This window comes from Haplochromis burtoni, unplaced genomic scaffold (genome assembly GCF_018398535.1).
Source record: "Haplochromis burtoni strain Fernald_Lab_line unplaced genomic scaffold, NCSU_Asbu1 Contig_76, whole genome shotgun sequence".
Classification (NCBI taxonomy): domain Eukaryota; kingdom Metazoa; phylum Chordata; class Actinopteri; order Cichliformes; family Cichlidae; genus Haplochromis; species Haplochromis burtoni.
Genome location: NW_024582437.1, coordinates 1,030,254 through 1,051,712, shown reverse-complemented (window position 1 = coordinate 1,051,712; position 21,459 = coordinate 1,030,254). Strand labels below are relative to the sequence as shown.

Sequence of the window (21,459 nt, the reverse complement as noted above, 5' to 3'; positions counted from 1 at the left end):
CTCCGATGGAAGGTTTTGCGTGTAGCGTACAGACAACCTGTGGTCTGGGATTCAAATGTACAATAATCTGGAAATAATTTAAGATATGCTTGTAAAGAAAATGCTGGTTCCTCATCCTCAAAGCATTGTACTCTGCTTCCAGATGCTTGTTTTCTTTTACCTGCTGAGCTGCTCTTGCGCAGCTGCTTCATCCTACGTTCAGTGCAGCTCTCACAGAGCAGCCTGTTGTTGCCCATCAACAGCTCCACAGAGGTGAACTGGTGGAGGCAGGACTGGATGGAGCACTCCTTGGAACTGGGTGTGTAACTGTGGGACAGAGCCTGGAAGGCCCCCTGGTGGTGCTGATGGTGGAGATTGTCTCGGCTCTGTGTTTCTCCGTGCTCCTCTGGAGAACAGTGTGCAGATGGAGAGCAGTCCCCAGAGCTGAAGCTCAGGTTGACTTTAGAGACGGCGCTAACTAGCTGTTCCACAGCGCCGCCTTGCCTTGTGGAAGACGATGAAGAAGGAGATGAGGCGGAGACAGGCGTAGGGGACGGAGTGAGGGTGGAGGTGGATGATGGGGTAGACATGTGCCTGTGGCTGTGGCTCTGGTTGGAGGAACGTGGCGTCCACTCGCTCTCAGAGGCCTCGCTGTCGGCGTCATTGCTGCTGTCTTGAGCGCCCGAGTCTCTCTCGCTGCCGTCCGACAGGCTGCCGGCAGCCGCCATCTTACAAACTGAGACGCAGTGGCTTGATCCACCTGCAACACCTTCATCCTCTGGTCGGTCCCCACTAAAGCCTGCTCCTTTCTCCTCCACAGAGCTGGAAGACCTCCTGCTCTGTTGCTTCTGTGGAAAGGGAGAACAAGTACATTATCATTATCATGCACACTGAAGACTGGATGCACACAGGATACTGCATTTTTATTTTAAATTCTCATTCATTAAAAAAAAATAAAATACAATTCTCATATCTGTACACAAGCATTCTAAGAGTCTTTCTAAAGGAACTCTCACCAAAGCCAAAAACCACAACACCTTCCCATGAATACTGAAGGCAAGTCCATCTAATGCATAATCATGCGTTAGAAAAACAGAAACCAATGTCAGAGAAACCAAATACCTACAGCAGTTTTCATATAAAGGAAAGAGAAAAGACCAAGATCATAACAAGGACAACCAGAAGCACTCTGAGAGAGAAAACCTCTGCCAAGGCAGCTCACTCTCTGGGCAGTATTTACTTTTCAGAGAACAGCATTGCATTTTCTATATATTCAGTTTGTTTCCTTTGTTCTTTTTAAAGGTACTTTGAGAAGTTTGTAGTTTGGTTTTGTTATTTATCCTGGTGAACCCCATTTTAATGTACTCGATGATGAGTACAATTATTCTTTAGTTTTCTTTATTTATGTGGACATTGTTTCAATCTTTAGTTAGAAAAAAAAAACGTTATTATTTTCTTTTCCTAAAAAAACAAACAAACAAAAACCCCAAAACAATTAAATGCTGTGTATTTGAATTGTTATAACAGTTACTGTAATGCATATAAAGTCAGAAGAAAATCAACTATACTCAAAATGTATTAAATAGCTCTAGCTCTTTAAATAGCATTATTAATCACTTTGACCCTGAGGTCAATAAATTGTAATATTTTTATAGTACTTTCTATATGTTGACAATACACACCATACTTGTAAGAATCATAGTTCCTAAGTTCTAAGGCTTTTTGTCAATTTGCAGATAATAAGTTGGTCTTGCAGATCTTGGTGGTTGCCATTCATGGTCAAATTTCAATGGATTGCTAACACGTATCTACACCCAGAAAAAGTTTTAGGAGAATTCATTCAAAACTGTCCATACGATTGCATTTCTAGACAGAACAACATGCACACAAACACTACCAAAAACATAACCTTCTTGGCAGCGGTAATAATAATAATAATAATAATAATAATAATAATAATAATAATAATAATAATAATGATGCTCAAGAAAAGGAGCAGAATAGACCTGTACAACAGTCTCACCTGTCCACTCAGCTTCCTGGTATTTCTGTTGACAGAGTGTGTTGCAGAAGGAACCTGCTCACTGTGAGCTGTGTGGCTCTCTTGCTCCCGGGTGCCCTTCCCCAGCCTACCAGGGTTGGAAGGTTTTGATATCTGAGCACAACAAAAACATGAAGGTGCAAAGAAAAAGTTTCAACAAGGACTTTGAACTGATTTCAGCAGATGGGGTTGGCCAGTAAAAAAAAACAAAAACAAAAAACAAAAACAAAAACAAAAAAAAAACATAAAACAGAGAAATGCACCACTAACCCAGCAATCTGTGAGATAACTACCAGCTCAAACTGTCTCAGAGAGTTAATTTGTATCCTTTAAATGATCCACAATGAATGTAATTTACAGCAGCTCACCCTCTCCTCTATAATGGGCAAAGAGATGTCAATGAAGGCTTCCTTTACTGTGGATATCTGAAAGAGAAATAACTGCAAGTCAGTGTCATGATATAAACTTTTAATCTCTTCAACAGTTAAAATCAAAGTTCTGCTGCAGTCTAAGAGAAGATGACTGAAAATGCTTTCATTTCCTCTCCTCTTTCTTAGCTCCACACCTGCTGCTCTCCATCTTCAATGATACTCTTTAGTTTGCATAGAGGCATGTGCTTTGTTAACCACTCTAAGCTTCCACAATTTACTGTAAATGCCTGCTGTAAACAGTTGGTATTCGAGCTGGTCCTTGAAATGATTTATGTTTGTTTTTCCACTGACTTCCATTTGTTACCTCTGATTAATTCTGGAATGTTTCCTGGACGTCACAGCTGGTAAAGAAATCTTGTTGCTTAGTTTTGTTGTCTTTTCATTTCTGGTTAGAGATAAATGTCTGTCAATTTCTGACTAACTGAAAAATACCAGTGCTGCTCCTGTGACAATCATTCAAAGCAAAAAAAATCAAATAATTAAGGCATGAAATGTCTCACAATGAGTCCTAACTAGGTTACACGGCTATTAAAAAGCGACTCGTGTCGGAGCTGGTTGGTTTAAGAAATGCCAGCTTGTCAACCCTCATGTGCTTCATACGTTCTAATTCTACAGAGGGGAAAAAACCCTACAGAGCAGTGCCTGATTGGTTCTTCCCGACTATTCAGGTCCTTTGCTTTATTTCACTCGCTTACGTGCTCGCACTCTTCACACATGATTGTGTTTGTGAGCTCGCCGACAAAGATGCGGTCGACAAAGTTCATCTTCACACCTTCTTTCCCGTATGCTGATGGAGAAAAAGACAAAAGGTTTTCTTTTATTATTTATGCATGAAAATTGTGATTATTGCTGTTACAAGATTACCTTCAAAATTTTCAACACTATAATTTCCATTTTAAACACTATTAAGCATCACAATTTACAATCACTATTGAGAATTAATGAGATCAAAAAGTGCAAATAAAGGACTACTTTCACTGCTGAGACAAAGGAAGAACATGGGTCAATAAAAAACACGTGACACAGATCATAATTAACTATTTAAATTTATTAGCTGCTGTATAAATAACTGATTATACACAATCAATTTTGGATACACAACTGGAAGGGTGCGCTAAAACATGAGCATGTTTATTCTTCTCTTCATGAAACTGTCCTCTGCTTCAGGAGTAAATTAACTGCATTTCCTCCAAATGCCACAAGATGGAACTATTGATCTCTGCCGTGTGCCGCCTCCATACGAACCTTTGACTTGGCGTTTGGTCTCCTCGTCTGCTGTCTTCTCTGTAGGATTGTTGAACGCCTTTAAAATGCCCGCTTTCACCCTCTGCATATAACAAAACCAGAAAAATACTAGAAGTCACATTTGAGGTAATATTCATAAATCAAATTAATTATATAAATGATGCAAATAAAATGCATTTTTGGGGGGATATTTCTTGAATTCTCTTTATTACATCCATTAGTGACATATCACAATCTCGCCTGCAGCTGAGCCTGACAGGTATACCCATTATAAGCATCATTAGTGTAAAATAATTATTGTGCTTGTCCAAAAATGTTATCATGTAAATCACTTAATTAAATGTGCATGTTTGTGTGTGTGTGTGTGTGTGTGTGTCGTTGTCTTATTGGAGGTGACATGGTCAGTGAGTGTGTTGTGAGAGAGCTGTGAAGAGGCACAGCCACAGTAAAGCACCAATCAATAGATAATTGGCCATGGTCCATGTCTGAGTCGAGACCAGTCGGCCCCCATTGTCCCGGGACCCACACACTGCACTGGCTATTTAGGTCAAAAAACCCTGTTAATCCCAGCCCGGCCAGTCTGCACCTCATTCAGAGAGCGTGGTCAAACCAGGATGTGGCTCTCCTACTAATTAATTACCAGTAACCCCCATGCTCTCTATCTCTCTCCCCCAAAAGTAACAGCATGCACCGTCTCACACAGGATGGGCCAAAGGGAGGGGAATCTGGTCGGGGGGCGTGAAGAGAGTTGGTACAAGTGTGCAGGGGTGGAAACTAAAATGAAGACAGGGCAAAGAAGGACAGTCCATGCCCTGGGAGGGTAATACCTCCCATCTCAGCTAATTGGTGATAATTGACTGGGTCTAAATTAGCATATTCAGATCTCTGATACTAATGGCCATTAAACACAAACACTTAGGGCCTCTAAAAGGTTGGCTACACACAGTGAACACAATATCGTGGCTCTCCCGCTCTCTTATACACACACACACACACACACACACACACAATGATGTGGATGTACTATCACTAATATTAAATTTGTGTGTTCATACAAATAAGAAGCAAATGGGTTTATTCCAGTTATGAATGAATCAACGTTTCATGAATTGATGTGTGCATCCTGTTTTTCTGTTTGAGAACACGGGATAATAATAATGCTTTGATTTTTACAAGAAACATTAGTAACTGGTATGACTTATGAGTTTTAAAAAAGGCATTCGCTAATGTAGGATTAAAATGCCACTGAATCTCTGAATGTGCTGCATAAATGAGTTTCTGAGTCAATGAATAGCGGAGGCCATACCCCCCCCTCCCTCTTTACCTCCTTGATTGGATTGGGAGACGGGCTGATGAGTGTGTGTGCATGTGTGTTTGGGAGGAGGCTGTGGGCGACCCTCAAGCACAATGGGACGGCCCTGGAGCTCATTCAGCAGCTGTGGGTTTCCCAAGATCACACAATGATGCCGGTTATGCCACTTGCAAGTCCCCTAAGTGGCACAACTGTTACTGTTCACAAGTTTGAATGGGAACAGGGGAGCCGAGCCCGTGGCCCTTTCCTGGGCCCGGGGCTGACCACTAAACACACCCGCTAACTTCTCCTCCTTGGTTTCACACAGCCACTGGTGGGATCACAGGGGCCAGCTAAGCCCTCCAATGGGCTGTTGTGGGGTCTCCTAATTGCCCCATGAAGGGTTGTGGGGGCAGGGGTTCTCTGTACTTGCCAAAAACATGGCACCATAAGGTTTGACCACAACTGCTGGCTAAAGATGACATGGGTTTATGTGAGCGAACAAAGCCACCCACAAAAACGCAGATGAATGTCTTATGGTGATAGCCATCTAGGATAAGTTTTAAGATCTTTACTGAATTACAGCACAATGCATATGTGGAGCAGTTGATAGAACTAACAACAAGTAAGACAATGATTAGCTCCTCATGGCTTTTGAAATAAACACAGTTGTAATACCGCTGGAGCTAAAAATCAACCATCTGAATTATTCCGATGCATTTTTTAACTTAATTATTAGCATGTGAGATTGAACTATCATCACCAAGTTACTAATGTGCATTTTTTTTAAAGCAATTGAGCTGAGTGTTTGAGCAAACTTTAAAAATCAAGCACCTCTGTGAGGTTGTACTTTGTGTTATCCATCCAATTTAGGTTTGGATATTTATATGTTGACATGAGGTGTGATCATGTTTGTCACTCTGCTCATACAAAAAATAAGTCAATAGATAAAATCCATTAAATTTGTCTACTTTCCCTTCAAGGTCGACTCCCTGATCACCACCTTTAGCTGTGCAGTTCGTTTTCAGTCATGGAAGTCCTATTCTGATAATTTCCACAAGTAAATATCAACTTCTGTGTCTAACTGACCTGATATTTTTTCTCACTGGCAATAAGAGCTGAGTCTGTGGCCATGACCCAGAGACCAAACAGCACTCTTCACTGAAAGAGTCTGCAGCATCCAAGACTGAAGGCAGCAGCACCATGACCAGAAGCAAGCTTATGTTTGCTTTTTTCCTGACATTAAAAGGGTGTACCATAAATTCATCCAGCAGACTCAGACTGTCAAGACAGAGCTCCCTTTGTAAGACTTTGATGTTTTTAAGACAAGAGTTTGGTGAAAACTTGAACTGCAGTGCCAGCAACTTTGATCCAGCACACACAAGTTTTGTGTGGCAAAAAGAACAAAATTCTCACTTCCCCAGAATTTAAATTTAGGTTAAAAGGTCAATTTTTGGACATACTGCAGGTGATTCAACACCCATTACAAAGCATAAATGTAAGAGGACAGAAAGGGACTTCCACAAAGTGAGCTAAAAACAGCAGATAATCTCGAAACAGAGGAGGCTGAAGGAATCTAGACGGAAATTAAATCTTGTTTTTCTATCACATATTTCCTAGTCAGCAGAAAACTATACCTAAACACATTGAAACTAAAACACATAAATCTATTGCCTTAATGTTTGCTATAACCTTAATATGTATTCATGTTGTTCATATTTTCTGCAAATTTATCTCATACAAAATGTTCTAAATGCACCTGAATGAAGACGACAAAAATAAACCACAAACACTTTGTGCTTGATTGAACAACATAATCTAACAAAACATCGCCCAATTCTTATTCTGGGCTTAGAAAAATCATATGGGTTATTGAAATACATGAAAGCCTATTATGTATGAAGGCGTACTTTAGTTTCTTCTACTCGTATGGAGTCCAGTAAGTAGTGCAGAAGCTCCTGGCTGTCTTGTTGTTGGTAGCCCTTGAAGCATGGAGCTCTGGAGAAAAACAGAAACATATATTTTTTTAGAAAAAAAAAAACCACAACAAAAAACCCAAAAACAAAATAAACAAACAACAACAAAACAAAAAAAAAAACCACCCAGAAAACAAAGTTAAGACTAACTGAAGGATGGATGTTTGTGAAAACAGTGACAACATCAAACGTGGGAGTGAATCTGACTCAAAAGAGTCTGTTGTTTGTGCACAAAAACTGAACACGTTATCGAGTCTAGAAGAAAACCACTGAACACAAAGCAATTAGAATCCATGGCAAAACACGCAAAAAGAAGAAACCGTGCGTCAAGGTCTCTCAAGAGTTTTCACTGCTGGATCTGTGAAATCCTATCTGCCACTATAACTCCTCCTTTCACAATCCAGGTGGACACAGTATAAAACTTATACACTTAAAGGACCAACAAACAATTTGTTAAAGTTATTTTGGTGGACAGAATATTTTCTTCATACAGTCATGTTAGCAGAAACCCAAACAAGACATTTTGAATTGTCCCTAGATATGATTTAAAACCAGAACATCAATGACAGAGTAGCTCATTAGGCTCATGACCCAAGACAAATCACAGATTTTAAATGTTTGTGCAGGGCAGAAAGAAAGCTGCAAGTCCACTTGTCGTTGGTTGGCTCCAATGCGCAATATAATGAGAATTAAAATCCACCGAGAAGTCGAGGACGCTTGCAAACAGTCATATCCAGGATCTTAGGTTAACAACTTCACTAAATGGCCTGAATAGAATATTGTTCAGTACATCATAATTGGGTGCTCATAAAACCACAAAAACAACCTTGAGCTTGAGCACAGGTTGGGTGAACTCACACACAGTGATCACATGTTTGATTATATTCTGACCAAAACTGTAGGAGGAGGAGCAATTTTAGTGAATGTGAACAGACCACCAGATGAGCTCTAGCTCCATCTGAGTAACCCCATTACCAGGATGAACACCTATTTGCTACTAGCAAATGAACTGTGTGAAAGCAGGTCCCCCTCAGATAAAATTAAACATCTTCTTTTTGTGAAAGCAGTTGCTTATTACACTGAACTACAATACATTATACTTTATTATAAAAAAAAAATAAAACGGAAGAAAAAAAAAAAGATTTAAATAAGTCTTATTAAATACCATTCTTCCATCCATAAAAAAGTAAAAAATAAATACAATGAAGCTCTCTAAGCCATATAAGAAGAGGTTCATAGGCAAGTCACCACTCCTCTATGTTGGATACTTCCACAAAACAGACTTTCTGCTGTGCACAAATCTTCTTGGTAAAGCGAATGGACACCATTAGAGTGGTTAGAGGGGAGGCTCTCCTTGGCTCCGACCCCTGGCTGTCCACGGTGAAGCAGATGTGAGGACAGATGCCAGGGGCAGATGGGTAGCCAAGGTTGGAGCTACTGCAACCTGTTGGGCCGAGGCAACCACATAACCAAAGGACAGGTTGGTTCAACAGGGATAACACATACTGAGAGGCCACATTCCTGATTAGACAACATTGAGGGTGGTCAGAGGTGGGCATTGCGTAGTAGTGGGTTAACTCCTTTCAAGCCATTGTGGATCTTTTGCTATGCTATGATCTTTGTATGTTAAGTTTCTTTGTTTGCCAAAATGTTCTGAATAGGAATGCTGCACACCTGTTCCTGTCTGATGAAAGCAGTTAATCCTATTATAATTATTAAAAAGGAATGCAGTGTGTCAAATATAAATTCTGACCAAAACATTCTCCTAATGACATTCCTAATCCTACTTATGTGGGAAGATCACTCAGACCAAAACAGCTTTTTACACCCTTGACACATTGCCATGAACAAATGGATGTCCAGGAGAGAAATGGCCAAGCACCTCTCTTCAACACAGGTCAGAACCTGTAAATCTGGAGGAGATCAAAGTTGCCCCACATACTCGCATCTTATCCTAATCTCTGTCTTTCATGCCTCTTTTTGTGCAAACAGAAGGCAACATGCAGGGGTGAAGATGGTACAGAGAACATATGTTATTTACTGGCGAGCCTCCAGGAAGAGCAGCAAGTAAAGGAATGCCTCCATCTAGCTTTGCCAACTGAATTTGTTGATCAACTAAAAGAGAGAAATATGAAGACAAAACAGAGAGGAGAATGCGTGAGACAGAAAAAAAAAGGGGGGGAAAGAGAGAGGCAGTGAAAAAGAAAAAAAAATGAATGCACATGGTTGGTATCAGTGGGAATGAGGAGGTCTGGAAGTTCATCCCAGTGGAGACAAAGCAGAAGGGCCCTGTAGCCCTGCTCTCAATCTGGCCAATACAAACAGCTGCGGTGCTAACACAATTAATAGCCGGATGAGTTAGTACCAGACACAAGGCCACACAAGCTCCCCCCAAGTCGAACACACACACACACACACACACACACACACACACACACACACACACACACAGAGCTGCTATCCGAAAGGTCGAGCCCTTAAGACGGCTTTAAAACATTGCAGTTCAATGTTTGCATTCACTGCAGCATTTAAACACTATGAATAATTTCAAAGTAAAAATAATAAACATTTGTTGTCACTCTGAGAACATTGTTAGTTTAACTACTGACTTCACTAATGGGGAATTGAGAGACAACCCCCCCCCCAAAAACATTCATTCTGACTACATGGATTGGTCTGCACCCTCACTGATGCTGACATACTAGTGCTGTATAAGAGAAAGAAAACTCATATATCATGACACAGTAACGTATTTAAAGGTTGATTCGTCAATGAGAAATGGCACAATGTTTGAAACTGTAATATAAAAAGATTTTATGCCTATTGAAATATTCCATAAAAACGCACAAAAATTCTAGTGCAACAGGGAAAAAATACAAAGAAAAAAAAAAATCACTGAACCGCCATCAAAGATTGGCTTTGTACTTTTAATTCATATTTTTCTGGTTTTGATCATGAAGCTCTCAACATCATTATTCGAAGGTGTCCTGTGTTCACAAACCAGATAGAGAGCAGCAGAGCTGAGGGAAAGGATGTAAAGTTTCAATGCCAGCTTTGAATATGTGCACATGTCAAAATTATTATTCTTATTTTTATACCAACTCTGAATCTGTCTCTCTTCTTTTAATGTGGTGTGTGCTGTATGTGCAAGTGACCTGGATGCCAGCACTAGATGGGATCCATTGTTGTCATGTGCTATTTCTATCAGGGATGAAAGGCTTCTCACAAGGCTTATTTATGAACAATTTTTGAAAGATGTGAGTATGTGGACACAGTACACGGACAGAGAAGAGAGCCAGCATACTTTTCATTTTTTTGCACCACAAGAGTGTCCAGTGGCTGTCCTGAAAATGGAATCAGTCCTTGAAAGAAGCAGGTGTTGATGAATGCCCTCTGTGTGGCCTTTTTTCCTCCAGATTGTGCATTACACATGTGTAGAGAATGCATCCAGATAAAGTGATGGACATTAATGATGAAAATTCTCAAAAAATTGTCATTTTTAATACTTAAGACATTTCAAGTCCAGGTCCAAAAAGAAAAACAGACAAACAGTTGTGTCTGTAATTTTTTTTTCCCCGGTTGTGCCACTGACTGGCTTTGTAGTACACTGGGTACAAGCTGGGACCCTCACTGGCACCAGATACAGAGTGTGGTGCTGGCCGTCCGACACACACTGCTTGGCACTGGTCTGAGCACAGACCAGACCCCGTGCTGTTGGCAGGAGGATGAGGAAGCAAGCTGTGGGGTACTCAGCTGGTTAAGGTCAAATCCATGTGAACACACGCACATTTAACACAAAAATGGGCTCGACTTCAGGATGAGCTGAGTAGAGTAGGTTGACTCATATGGCTGTTTCAAGGTGTCGGAAACAGACTGTGTTTGTCATTATAATTCAGAAGATTAGTGCTGTTTATTCCAACTTCTACCTTATTTTCAAAGCACAACAGCTCCAGCCTGCAGATTTACTTCCCTTTACCGAGAGTAAGCTGTAAGCCTAAATCAGAGTCTGCTCTGCGTGGGAATACTGTAAAACACTGGATCAGCCATGGCTATAATCATTAACCCCTGCTAAGTAGAAAAAAACCATTTAAACTGTGCTGATCACAGACTGAAGGCCCCATTATGCAGTGTGCTAACACAAACATACAGGGAAAGACTGATAAAGAAATGATAAAAGCGCTGTTAGCCCTCACAGGCCAAGGGCAAACCCAATCCTCTTTGAGTGAGAAGAACTTGCAGAGGATGGCAGGACATTTTCAGAGTACAGGTACTGTAAAGGTCGCTGCAACAGAAAGAAAAATGTCCCAGTAAACCAGAGCAGTTCTTGGCCTTGGCCTTTCAGATCAAAGGCTTTAGGCCTCAGTAAATGTAGATAGGCTGCTGTGAGGAGTCGTCTAAAAACAGGTGATAGCGCAGGCTATCATCAGGCTCAGAATCATGTATGTTCTGTGGCGTATAAGTAAATTTAAAAAAAGTTAAGTTGCCAATCACAACACTAACAAAAAAACAACAAACAAAAAACAAAAACAAAACCCAAAACAACCCCCCAAAAAAAAAAAAAAAAAAACCCCAGACAAAACAAAACCCCTCATTAAAAATAAATATATATTGAACACTACATACAGCCTGAAAGGAATCTGCAGCAATTGTGACCAGAGACAAGTGACTACAAGCAAAATAACTGCTGGCGATGGGAAGTGGGCGACACCCAAGAAAAATTTCTCTCAATTCCAGGTGATAGTACATACATTAGAGGCTCGCCCAGACCACTGGAACCTGGCTATCCACAAACAACCGTCCGTCAGCTTCAAAGCGATGTGTGACGAATGCGTTACTTCAGTGTTCCTCACTTTTTGAATTGGATAATTTGGCTTCAAGACATCAAGATGGCGATACCAAAAACGGTCAGCCCTGCTTCCTTGCCATAAACAAGGGGGTTCACCAAAACGAATAGCTCTGCACGTTTGGTTTGACGCAACCATGAAGGGGATTTATGTCTCTGGCTGGAGCAAACCAGCAACTTTTCACCTGCCAAGTGAATGTGTTAACCACTACACCATGGGATGCAAAAAGTCTACATAAACTTCATACCTGTAAAAGGCTACAACATACAATAACTTGAATGCTTATATCTCTATCCATTAGATCAGCGGTCCCCGACCCCCGGGCCTCGGACTGGTACCGGTCCGTGAGTCGTTTGGTACCGGGCTGCGAGAGTTGAGGCTCAGGTGTGAAATGTATGGTTTTCAGGGTTTTTATCGGTTTTCAGCGTTATTTTGTTATCGTTTTGATCGTAAACTCGGTTTTCCTGGGTCTTTTCATGTGTGTTATGAATAAATCTTCTACCGAAAAAACGGTACCGGTACTAGTTTTATTTTGTTGTATTTATCCGTGACACCTTAAAGGCCGGTCCGTGAAAATATTGTCGGGCATAAACCGGTCCGTGGCGCAAAAAAGGTTGGAGACCGCTGTATTAAATTATGTGAGTTGAATTTACCTAAAAATAAAAAAAAAAAGTTATAAAAACAAAACATTGATAATAAAGTGCATCAAATATTATTGTCATTGGGAATAAACATGAACGCTGTAATTGAGCAATAAAATAAAATAAAATAACATATCCCCTGTTTCCCGCCTCTTTGCCATTTGAATCATAAAAACAATGTATTAAATCTGTCATTTTACTGTACTACAATAAAGCTGTATGGAAAAAAGAATAGATTAATCATTTGATACAGTTTAAACAAAGAGTAGCATAAAGTGTGGTGAAGCTTAAAGTCAAATCTGTCTATTCAAATGTATTTTAGTGGAATAGATTAGTTCTACTTGAAATTAGACATGTATGAGTGCATAAGAGTGTGCAGTGCTTGCTGTCTGAATGCACAATTGCCTGCATGCGTTGCAGGGCGAGGTGGTGCCAGGTGAGGTGGCATCCCACAAACACACACTACACAAACACACACAGAGGTCTGTCTGATAAAAGCTAGGTACCAGAATAACTGTAAAAGCCGCACCAGAGAACGATCCAGTCATCCAACGTCAAATGCTCTGGTCATCCACCTGCACTACTAAACAGTGTGAGGCCCCAGCCCCCCTCCATACACACAAACACGGTGGACCCAACCAGCAGGGTACCAAGCTCAACCAATAAGTTAGCCAACCAGACACCCACACTTTTCATGTAAGAGCAAGGTCTGCCTGTCACACAGTCTGTCAGACCTTGGATCAAATGCGACACAGGTGGCACAGCCATGTGGAGAGAAGCAGGAGAACTACAAATGGCTAGCTACAGCGGTACAGTGATTTGAGTGCATGTTCCGTGTACGTCAAGGTTAGTGTGTGTGAAAGGCATTCAGCAGAGACCATGTGCTACTGGGGTCAGGCTGGTTAAAAGTGTGCACTGCTGCAGTAAAGGGATGAAAGCAGGTGGAAGCTGTGGCTCCTGCAGTGGTGATGGAGAACAATAATTATGGTGAATTCTGATGGCTTCACTGACCCTGAAACCAAACATTGGCAGGAGTCTGAAGCTGGTGTATGATGATTGGTGATTTTAGGTCCGCAATTACACAACCAGAGTTCAAAATGTCTGAAAGGTTTGTCAATAAAATCTGTGTACTCAAAGTACAGATACTTTTTTACTGTGCTTACGTACTATTTTCAGATATATGCAAGTTGTTTTTTTTCTGACTACTTTTTGCTTTTACTCCCTACATTTTTTAAATATTTGTAAGTTTTTATTGATTATCTTACACAAAGTATTTACATTAGGAGCGTTATAACATTCCTGAAAATAAGAAACCTGGCATTTATATGTATAGTATTTGTCCATACGCAATTTTGCTAAACATCGGAGACAAACATATGACAAACAATTTCAACTCCTCAAAGTTGTAGCAAGATGGAAGTGGTATGTCCTGATTGAATTTCCCAGATGTTTTTTTTTATGTAAAATGTTTTTTTTTTAAAATAAATATCTGGTTGTGATTTTAAATGTAGGCAAAAAAAGAAAAGAAAACCAAAAAAACCCCCAAACAAACCAAAACAAAACACACACACACACAAAAAACAAGAAAGAAACCAACAAACCGAACAGTAGGACCGGTGGAAACAGCTGGCCCAGTCTTGATGGCATTTTCCACCTCATAGTTGTTTTACTAGGTAAGGTAAGCTATTTAGACAAAATTACTTCTTATCTCTTTAATATACTGGGTCCACTTAAACCAGGGTTTGTTGAATTTCTCTCTTTAAAGCTGCAAAGACATAGTGAGCCTCACCATTATAAATATTTGGTAGACAGTATGGTGCAGTTCTTGTATTCCTTCCAATGCTTGGAGCAATTTTCTTGTCAGGGTTTTCTTAGTTGACATTAACATAATTCTCAGTAGATATTTATCTGCTGGATTAGTTATATTTGGGAGGCCTAAGTACATATATAAGAAATCAAAGGGGATTTGTGTGCAGAAAATCTTTTTCAAACATTTGTGGATATCTTGCCTAACCCTAATTTTTGGGCAGGACCAGAATAGATGGTAGTGATTAGACTTCAGACTGCCACATACTCTGCAGGACCCTCTACAGTGTAGGCAACAGAAAATAGATACACATTTTTAAAAATCACTTTAGACGAAAGTGAAAGTGATTTCAATCTACTGAGATTATGTTATCATTACGTTAATATAGCACAAGGTTCAGTTAGCCTTGCATAAAAATAGAAGCATCCTCCACAGAAGTTTCTTACTTTAAGTGCATTTCTGAGCCTGTGCTTTTTTACTTGAGTATAGAAGTTGTATCAGTACTTCAACTTTTACTGGAGTATTTGTTACCAGTAGTATTTGTACTTCTACTTAAGTACAGAATGCCTTTGCTTTTGCCAACTCTGCTTGCTTCAGAATGAAAATATTCAAATCAACATAGCCTCTGCTCCAGCTTCACTAGCTTACATTACTTCTCATGTTCCCCACAGATAAGGGGACACATAAAGCAGAGGCTCTGGGTTCACAGGAAGTAGCAGGTGATATGAAAGGTTGTGCCTTACTTTTGGCAGAGTTGGTTGAAGAGGATTTTGGGATTGACACAGCCTTTCCCTGGATCCTTCATGTTGTGGAGGAAGGCAAACATGGCGGCAGTCAAGGGTTCTGGACTGGGCAGCACTACTGTTAGTGCACTCTGGAATAGGAAGAACACATGAAAGTAAAACATGTTGTTCTTATTTGAAGTAATTAGCATCTTGTTTATGAAATAAGGCCAGAAATACAGAAAACATGAAAATACTTCAATTTTAACTACTACTAAGTTCTAACAGCATTCAAAAATTTCTGTAATTATGCATATTAAAATATGCATAATTCTCCTTTATTAATGAGAATAATAAGCTGTACCAGATTTGTCTCTGGAGGGGGGCAGATCCTCAATTTGTACCCCTTCTCCTTCACTTCTTGGATAAGGTCAATGAGCATGTGTGTCTGGGACAGGTTCTGTGAGGAAAACAGAATCATGTTAAGACTGTTAAGCGGGGTCATCGTTTTCTAAAGGTGGGACTCGCTTATACAATATTAATGCAGTTTAACATTTTGCAATATACTGAGTACTGCAATAACATCTATTGTGATTTGTCACCTTTCCCCAACTGCAAATTATGTCCTCAAAGTTAGACTTTGTCAGTATCTGTTTCATTCATGTTATGGTTTTGTTGTAAATAATGGTCAAGCACACCAACACTGTCACTAAAACCTGCCATAAATGTTGCCAGTAAGTCTGCTATCAGTCTGCAATTTAAATTTGGGTCAAGTTGGCAATTACTTGCAATCATTTATGACAATACAGCAATTAACTGTGATAACTCATTAAAACTCACATGTGAAATTCACATTTAACCATTACATTTGGACTTAGCAACATTCCTGCTTTATATAACCAGTATACAACCATTTGGCAGCCAGTTGAATCCTATGGAGTTGTCCTCAGTGACAAAGACTCATTCAGACTGATGGCAACATGCAGGCAATCTGTCTGTATTTATGAATCAAACAGAAATTATTTTCACACTTTTGACAATCTTTCAGAGGGATTGCAGTCAGTCCAAGTCAGACTGGAACTGTTTGCAGAAACATTGCCTCTTGCAATCAAAAGTTGTTGTGAGGATCTAACACTCTCAAGGTCTAAGCAACCATTTACTCACCACAAGATGCAGAATGTGAAAAAAGGGCAATTTTTTAAAATGTACTGAAGATCCTATTTTGTAGTTGTGTGACTGAAGGTAGCTTTGTCAAACCAAGTGTGTCCAGTGTTGGATGGTTTTTCGGTTAATTTAAATTAGCTAACATTATCTCAGATGAGGTAAATGAGGTGGGCCCTCTTTTTTTTCTAAGTATTAGAATTTATTTAATAAAATATTGATATTTGGTGTCTCTATATCCATACAAAATAACACAATACCAAGCTGTGTTGATTTCCCCCACCATATATGACACTCTGCCTCTGATTTCAACTGGGGAACAATATTCATCAGGTGCATTAGATCAACTGGTTTTAACTAGAGAATATTGTACATTAAAGAAGTAGCTCCAACTGATCAAACCACAGATTCTAAGATTTTCTTTCATAAGGCAAAGAAACAAGAAAAGCTATAATGTTTTAGAGATATAAAAATGTTTCTGCACTTAGCTTGTGGCAATATCATGTAGTCAACTAAAATAGCTGCGCAACAATGTTTTCTCCATTTTAGTATGATTTAGAAACTTGTGTCGAGTTTATCACTGAAAAAGGCAAAATTATCTATGATCTGTATGAATTAAATGCAGAGAAGATCCTTGGCGAGGAGATTGCTTGAAGCAGTCATTGTCCCTTCATGTTAGAGAAGCATCTTTTCCTCCCTTTTCAAGAGATATTTGTTTTGTCACATCCTGGCAATAAAGACTGTTGCTATGGAAAACACACAATGGAGCTGGCATTGTGAACACAGACACAGCTCATCCTCTGACAATTATGTGTTTTCACCAGAAAGATTGCAATTTTCAAGGAGACAATACAAACAGACAGGGAGAGGGAGGGAAAAGCATGTAAAGCACGCTCACTCGAATTTCAATCAACGAGGGAGACCCTGAGGGTGATTAACAAAATGGCGGAAAAAAAACAGCTTCATTGTTGAAGAGGCATGTCAGTTTGCAGTCACCATGACATGACCAGGGAAAAACTGAGGAGGGCTCTATAGCTGTGCTGTGCTGTGAATGTGCTCTGCACCAACCGAGTGCCAGTTGCGTACAGTAAAGTCTGGAAATATTTGTACAGTGATTCAAATTACATAATCTTGGCTTTGAATGCCAATATCACATCAACCACAGAGGAATCACAACTATTTTTTGTCCAGAGTCATCCATTTTCAAGGTCTCCAATGTAAGGTCTAAAGTAAAATGTCCATTTTAAATACGTTGAGTATCCTTTGAAAGCAATGACTCCCTGATGTTTAGAATCCGTGCACCTCCCTAAAGGAGGAGCTTGATACTTTGTGATGCTTTTCCAGGCCTTTATGCTGTAGTGGTCTCCAGTTGTTTGAAGGTCTTTCTGGCTTTCCAGTATTGCAAGTAAGTGATAGACTTGGCCATTGCAGTAGTTCACTTCATTACCTTCAAGTGTCTGGATTGCTTTCAGAATATGTTTTAACTTATCTTTGAGTTGCAAACACCAACCAGTCAACACTGTTGAAAGCGAGCTGACAATATAGTTGATACGAGTTTTACTGTCTTTCAGATCATAGTATGCTTCAGGTCACAGATCACTTGTTTGCAACTCGTGGTGAACACCCTGTGTTTTTTCCCTCCTTCACAGTGTTCTTCACCTGGCTGCATGTTCTCAAGCAGTTCTTCTTTACCACAGAAAGGATACTATGATCATCCACCACTCTTGTCTTCCACAGATGTCCAAGAGTTCATGCACATTTACTATCTATGGCTTCTTTCTTTTTAAAGGATGCCACTGGTGTCACTTTCCTTGGGAGCTGTATGCCAAAAACAATGCTTCTGAATATTTTAGTGTTCTGTTAATGGCAAAAGTTTCTCAGTTCTTGAGTTCTGACCCAATATTATAAAAAGAGTAAGATTCAAGTAAAAACAAAATCATCAAGGACGAGTAACAGAAACAGAATAGCAATACCAACCTGCATAACAGCATTGAAGAAGCAGGTGTTACCAAGGTTATTGATTCCCTTAACAGGGACCAAAGCACTGCTGACTGAGCTCTTGCCTTTTGGTGGGTCAGCATAATCTGGTGGTTCTTCTCTGAGTTTTATGATCTTGGGTGATACTGCTGGAACACATAAAACAAAGAGGTACAGTAAAAGGCTATAAGTTAGAGTTAAATGGCAGGATTATAGTGTGCACGTGGTTTTGAATTAAACCTTAATATTATTTTTCATAACAAGACTGAAGTCAAGATGCACCAAGTGAAGTGGGGGTCTTGAACAAATTTCCATTGTCCTGGAATACTGGCCAAAAAAAAGAAAGAAAAAAAAAAAAGACTTTGCCTTGCACCAAAACTGGGACTGGGAGTAAGGTATTGGGATGGCAGCTGGAAGGAGAGCTGGGTCATTTGGGAAAGCAGATGACAGCTGTAGAAGTTTCCGCTGGTTAGTGGTGGAGGAGTGGGGGCTGGGGTTGGAGAGATGGCTCTCCAGAGCCAGCTGTTACTCCTGATCACCAATGAAAACTAACCTTCCACAGAAAGTAAGACACAGATGGTCAGAATCTAACAGTGGCATACAGCTTGCTGGGGACAGACTAGAGTTAGTACTGGAGCAGTGTGGGCTGATGGCGTGCCAACAGCTAGCAATATAGCTAAAACCATGATGGGTCAACAATAACACGTTACTGACACATGCTAGCCTTCTTCACTAGTTAACTTATTGTTCTTAACATGACATCTTACTTTTGGAGTTTATCATGGTAAAAAATCATGAATAAATAAAAAACATAAATATGTGACAGTTGCAGCTCCTTCAGGTAAAACGCAGCTGTTGTTCAGAAACAAACGCCGATGTGGGAACACACCATAATCCTCTACAGATTGGCTTTTTTAATTTAGCAGCCTTAGGCACAGAAAGAGGTCTACGCAGTGAACCAGCAGTAATGAGAATACCAATGTAGCCATTATCAACTCCCTAAAACGATCACTGTACACAGCTGAATACTGAAATGAGAAACAATGAATGTGTTCTGTTTGGTATTAAAGAAGAAAATAGACTATTTTAAATGCTAAACAATAACCAAGCCAGGAATGACACACACAAGCAACTCAAAAATGTACTACTCTTTAATTAACATTACCTTGCAGTGAAGAATGAGAAGATATTTCAGTCAGAGTGCATTTCATTTGTCAAATTAATTCATGAATATTTTGAAAGATTTATTTGTTTGTCTGTCAGGAGAAAGCTTTTCTTTAATTTCTCTAATGATCTGGAAACTTGATGTTCATCATATTTTTGTCTATTTAGTCCTAGTACTTTGGGATTTTCATTAACAGGATCTGTTTTTCTGCCTTAAACAGTAAAGGGCAAAAGCATTGAGCCACCGTTCATTTCTTTATATTTTGCTTCCCAGCAACCAGACTTTCTTGTGATCTTTTAAACTGGCCTTGAGCAATAGTTCTCCAGGCTTTCTGAAACTCGTCCGAAGCTCTTTTTTCACTCATTTTTTAGAGGAACGTTTTCTTGTTTTTGTTTATTTCTTTGTTAATCCACTTAAAAAGAAAAAAAATGCACCTAAATTAAGGATGAACCAGTGTTGTATCCATACATAACAGATAATTGTAATAGCAGCCTGTTGCAATACACAATTTGTTTCCTTTTCTTCACTAGAATGTGTGAATAATGTCAGAATCACAGTTTTGACAGGTATATAATAAACTTTTTGCACCAGCAAGGTGATTACCAAAGAGCTATTAGCTGAAAACTTGGTATAAAATATCTAGGTATGATGCACCTAAGAAGTCATCATAGCTCAAAAAGAAATATGATGCATCTGACCCTTCAGTTCTACTGTTCACTAAAGCCTCATCAGAAATGGTCTCACTGGAAGTGTTGCTGGCAGTTAGCCATTCTTAAGGAACGGAAACAGGGAGAAAAGGCTTATACAAGAACTGGACTGAAGATCAGTGGCAACAGTACTGATGGAGTGATGAATCAATATGTGAAATTATTAGTCAAAATCTTTTCAGTATTTACAGAGGAGGTCAGGAAAGATTTACCACAGTGTCTACAGCCGTCTTAAAAGCACGCTGGAGGCTCTGTCATGGTTTAATGCTAAATTTCAGAGGATTGTGTTGGAGTGCTTCTTAAAAATAATGAGCACATGAACTTGTTAGAATTGTACAAACCCAGTTTTTGATTTGTATCCTGTACTTTCCTTTATGTTTGCATATGTTTAAATGGTCAGAGGGCCCGGTGGCGCCAGTGTCCGGCAGCCTCGCCTCTGTCAATGCGCCCCAGGGCAGCTGTGGCTACAATATAGCTTGCCATCACCAGTGTGTGAATGTGTGAATGTAGTGTAAAGTGCTTTGGGGTCCATAGAGACTAAGTAAAGCGCTATACAAATACAGGCCATTTACCATTTAAATAAACCACAACAACCATTTTCCATTTTCTAGAAAATTAGTAGTATATATAGAAATAGTGGCCAAAGTCTTTAGCCCAGTACGCTATAGTGAGGCAGATCATCTTGTAGATGATCCCCCCCCCCCCTGTGGTCAGAGTAAGGCACAAGTGATAGAAGTGAACACGGACAATCCCGGTTATGACCAAGACTGCAGCAATCTTTCAAGCTGGGTTTGTAAAAAGCTAAAATATATTCTTTGATGCAGTACAGGACAATTGAAATATGCCATTTGCAATACGCTCTGAATGGCATCCATATTATCCAATTGTGTATGTTTCTGTTCTGTGTCCTGTGTCCTGTTTGTTTGTATATTTGTCTTTTTGGCTGCTGTTACAACCAAATTTCCCCTTGTGGGACAATTAAAGGATTATTCTATTCTATTCTATTAACATTGAGAACTGAATTCTTCTTAGCAGTAGTCAGTCCTCAGTGTAAAGAATTTGTGAATACGCCAGCATGATTTAAAAAAATAAATAAAATCTAATAGTTTGTTATTGTAGTATTAAAAAAATTCAGAGTCAAAGGATTTTCATGTCATTTTAATCTTATTTAAAAAAATATTGTTGAACAGAAGTTACAACAGTTGACATAAAAAAAAAAATTCAATGAGTTTCCTACTGCATAGAAAATATAACCTCTCTTCTGAGCTGATAATAAGACATTTCATTACAAAATGGCAAATTCTTGCAGGGACTGATGGAAGCACTTTCAGGTCCAAAGGCTGTTGAGAAATCCAATAATTGCAGAAAAACACAAAGAGAGTTTGGTCCATGAACACTTTATACATATAAGCGAGTCAAGAGAGCAAGCTAGCAGCGAGGTCACTAGCCTGAACCTGCTTATGTCCAAACCG

The 21,459-nt window shown here is 39.6% G+C and overlaps 1 protein-coding gene across 2 annotated transcripts in view; it reads right to left on the bottom strand.

Moving 5' to 3' along the window:
- Window positions 1-21,459, bottom strand: part of usp45 (ubiquitin specific peptidase 45) — a 37,494-nt gene that overhangs the window by 6,226 nt on the left and 9,809 nt on the right. Inside the window, exons 6-14 of one of the 2 annotated variants that reach the window (XM_005924286.2) lie at window positions 18,116-18,261; window positions 15,342-15,437; window positions 14,999-15,129; window positions 6,898-6,985; window positions 3,697-3,778; window positions 3,147-3,238; window positions 2,389-2,445; window positions 2,003-2,134; window positions 161-827 (exon numbers count right to left, since the gene is read on the bottom strand). In XM_005924286.2, the coding sequence (XP_005924348.1) occupies window positions 161-827; window positions 2,003-2,134; window positions 2,389-2,445; window positions 3,147-3,238; window positions 3,697-3,778; window positions 6,898-6,985; window positions 14,999-15,129; window positions 15,342-15,437; window positions 18,116-18,261 (1,491 nt within the window). Of the gene's footprint in view, window positions 1-160; window positions 828-2,002; window positions 2,135-2,388; window positions 2,446-3,146; window positions 3,239-3,696; window positions 3,779-6,897; window positions 6,986-14,998; window positions 15,130-15,341; window positions 15,438-18,115; window positions 18,265-21,459 lie in introns of both variants that reach the window. The other variant, XM_005924284.2, reaches the window with a different exon arrangement.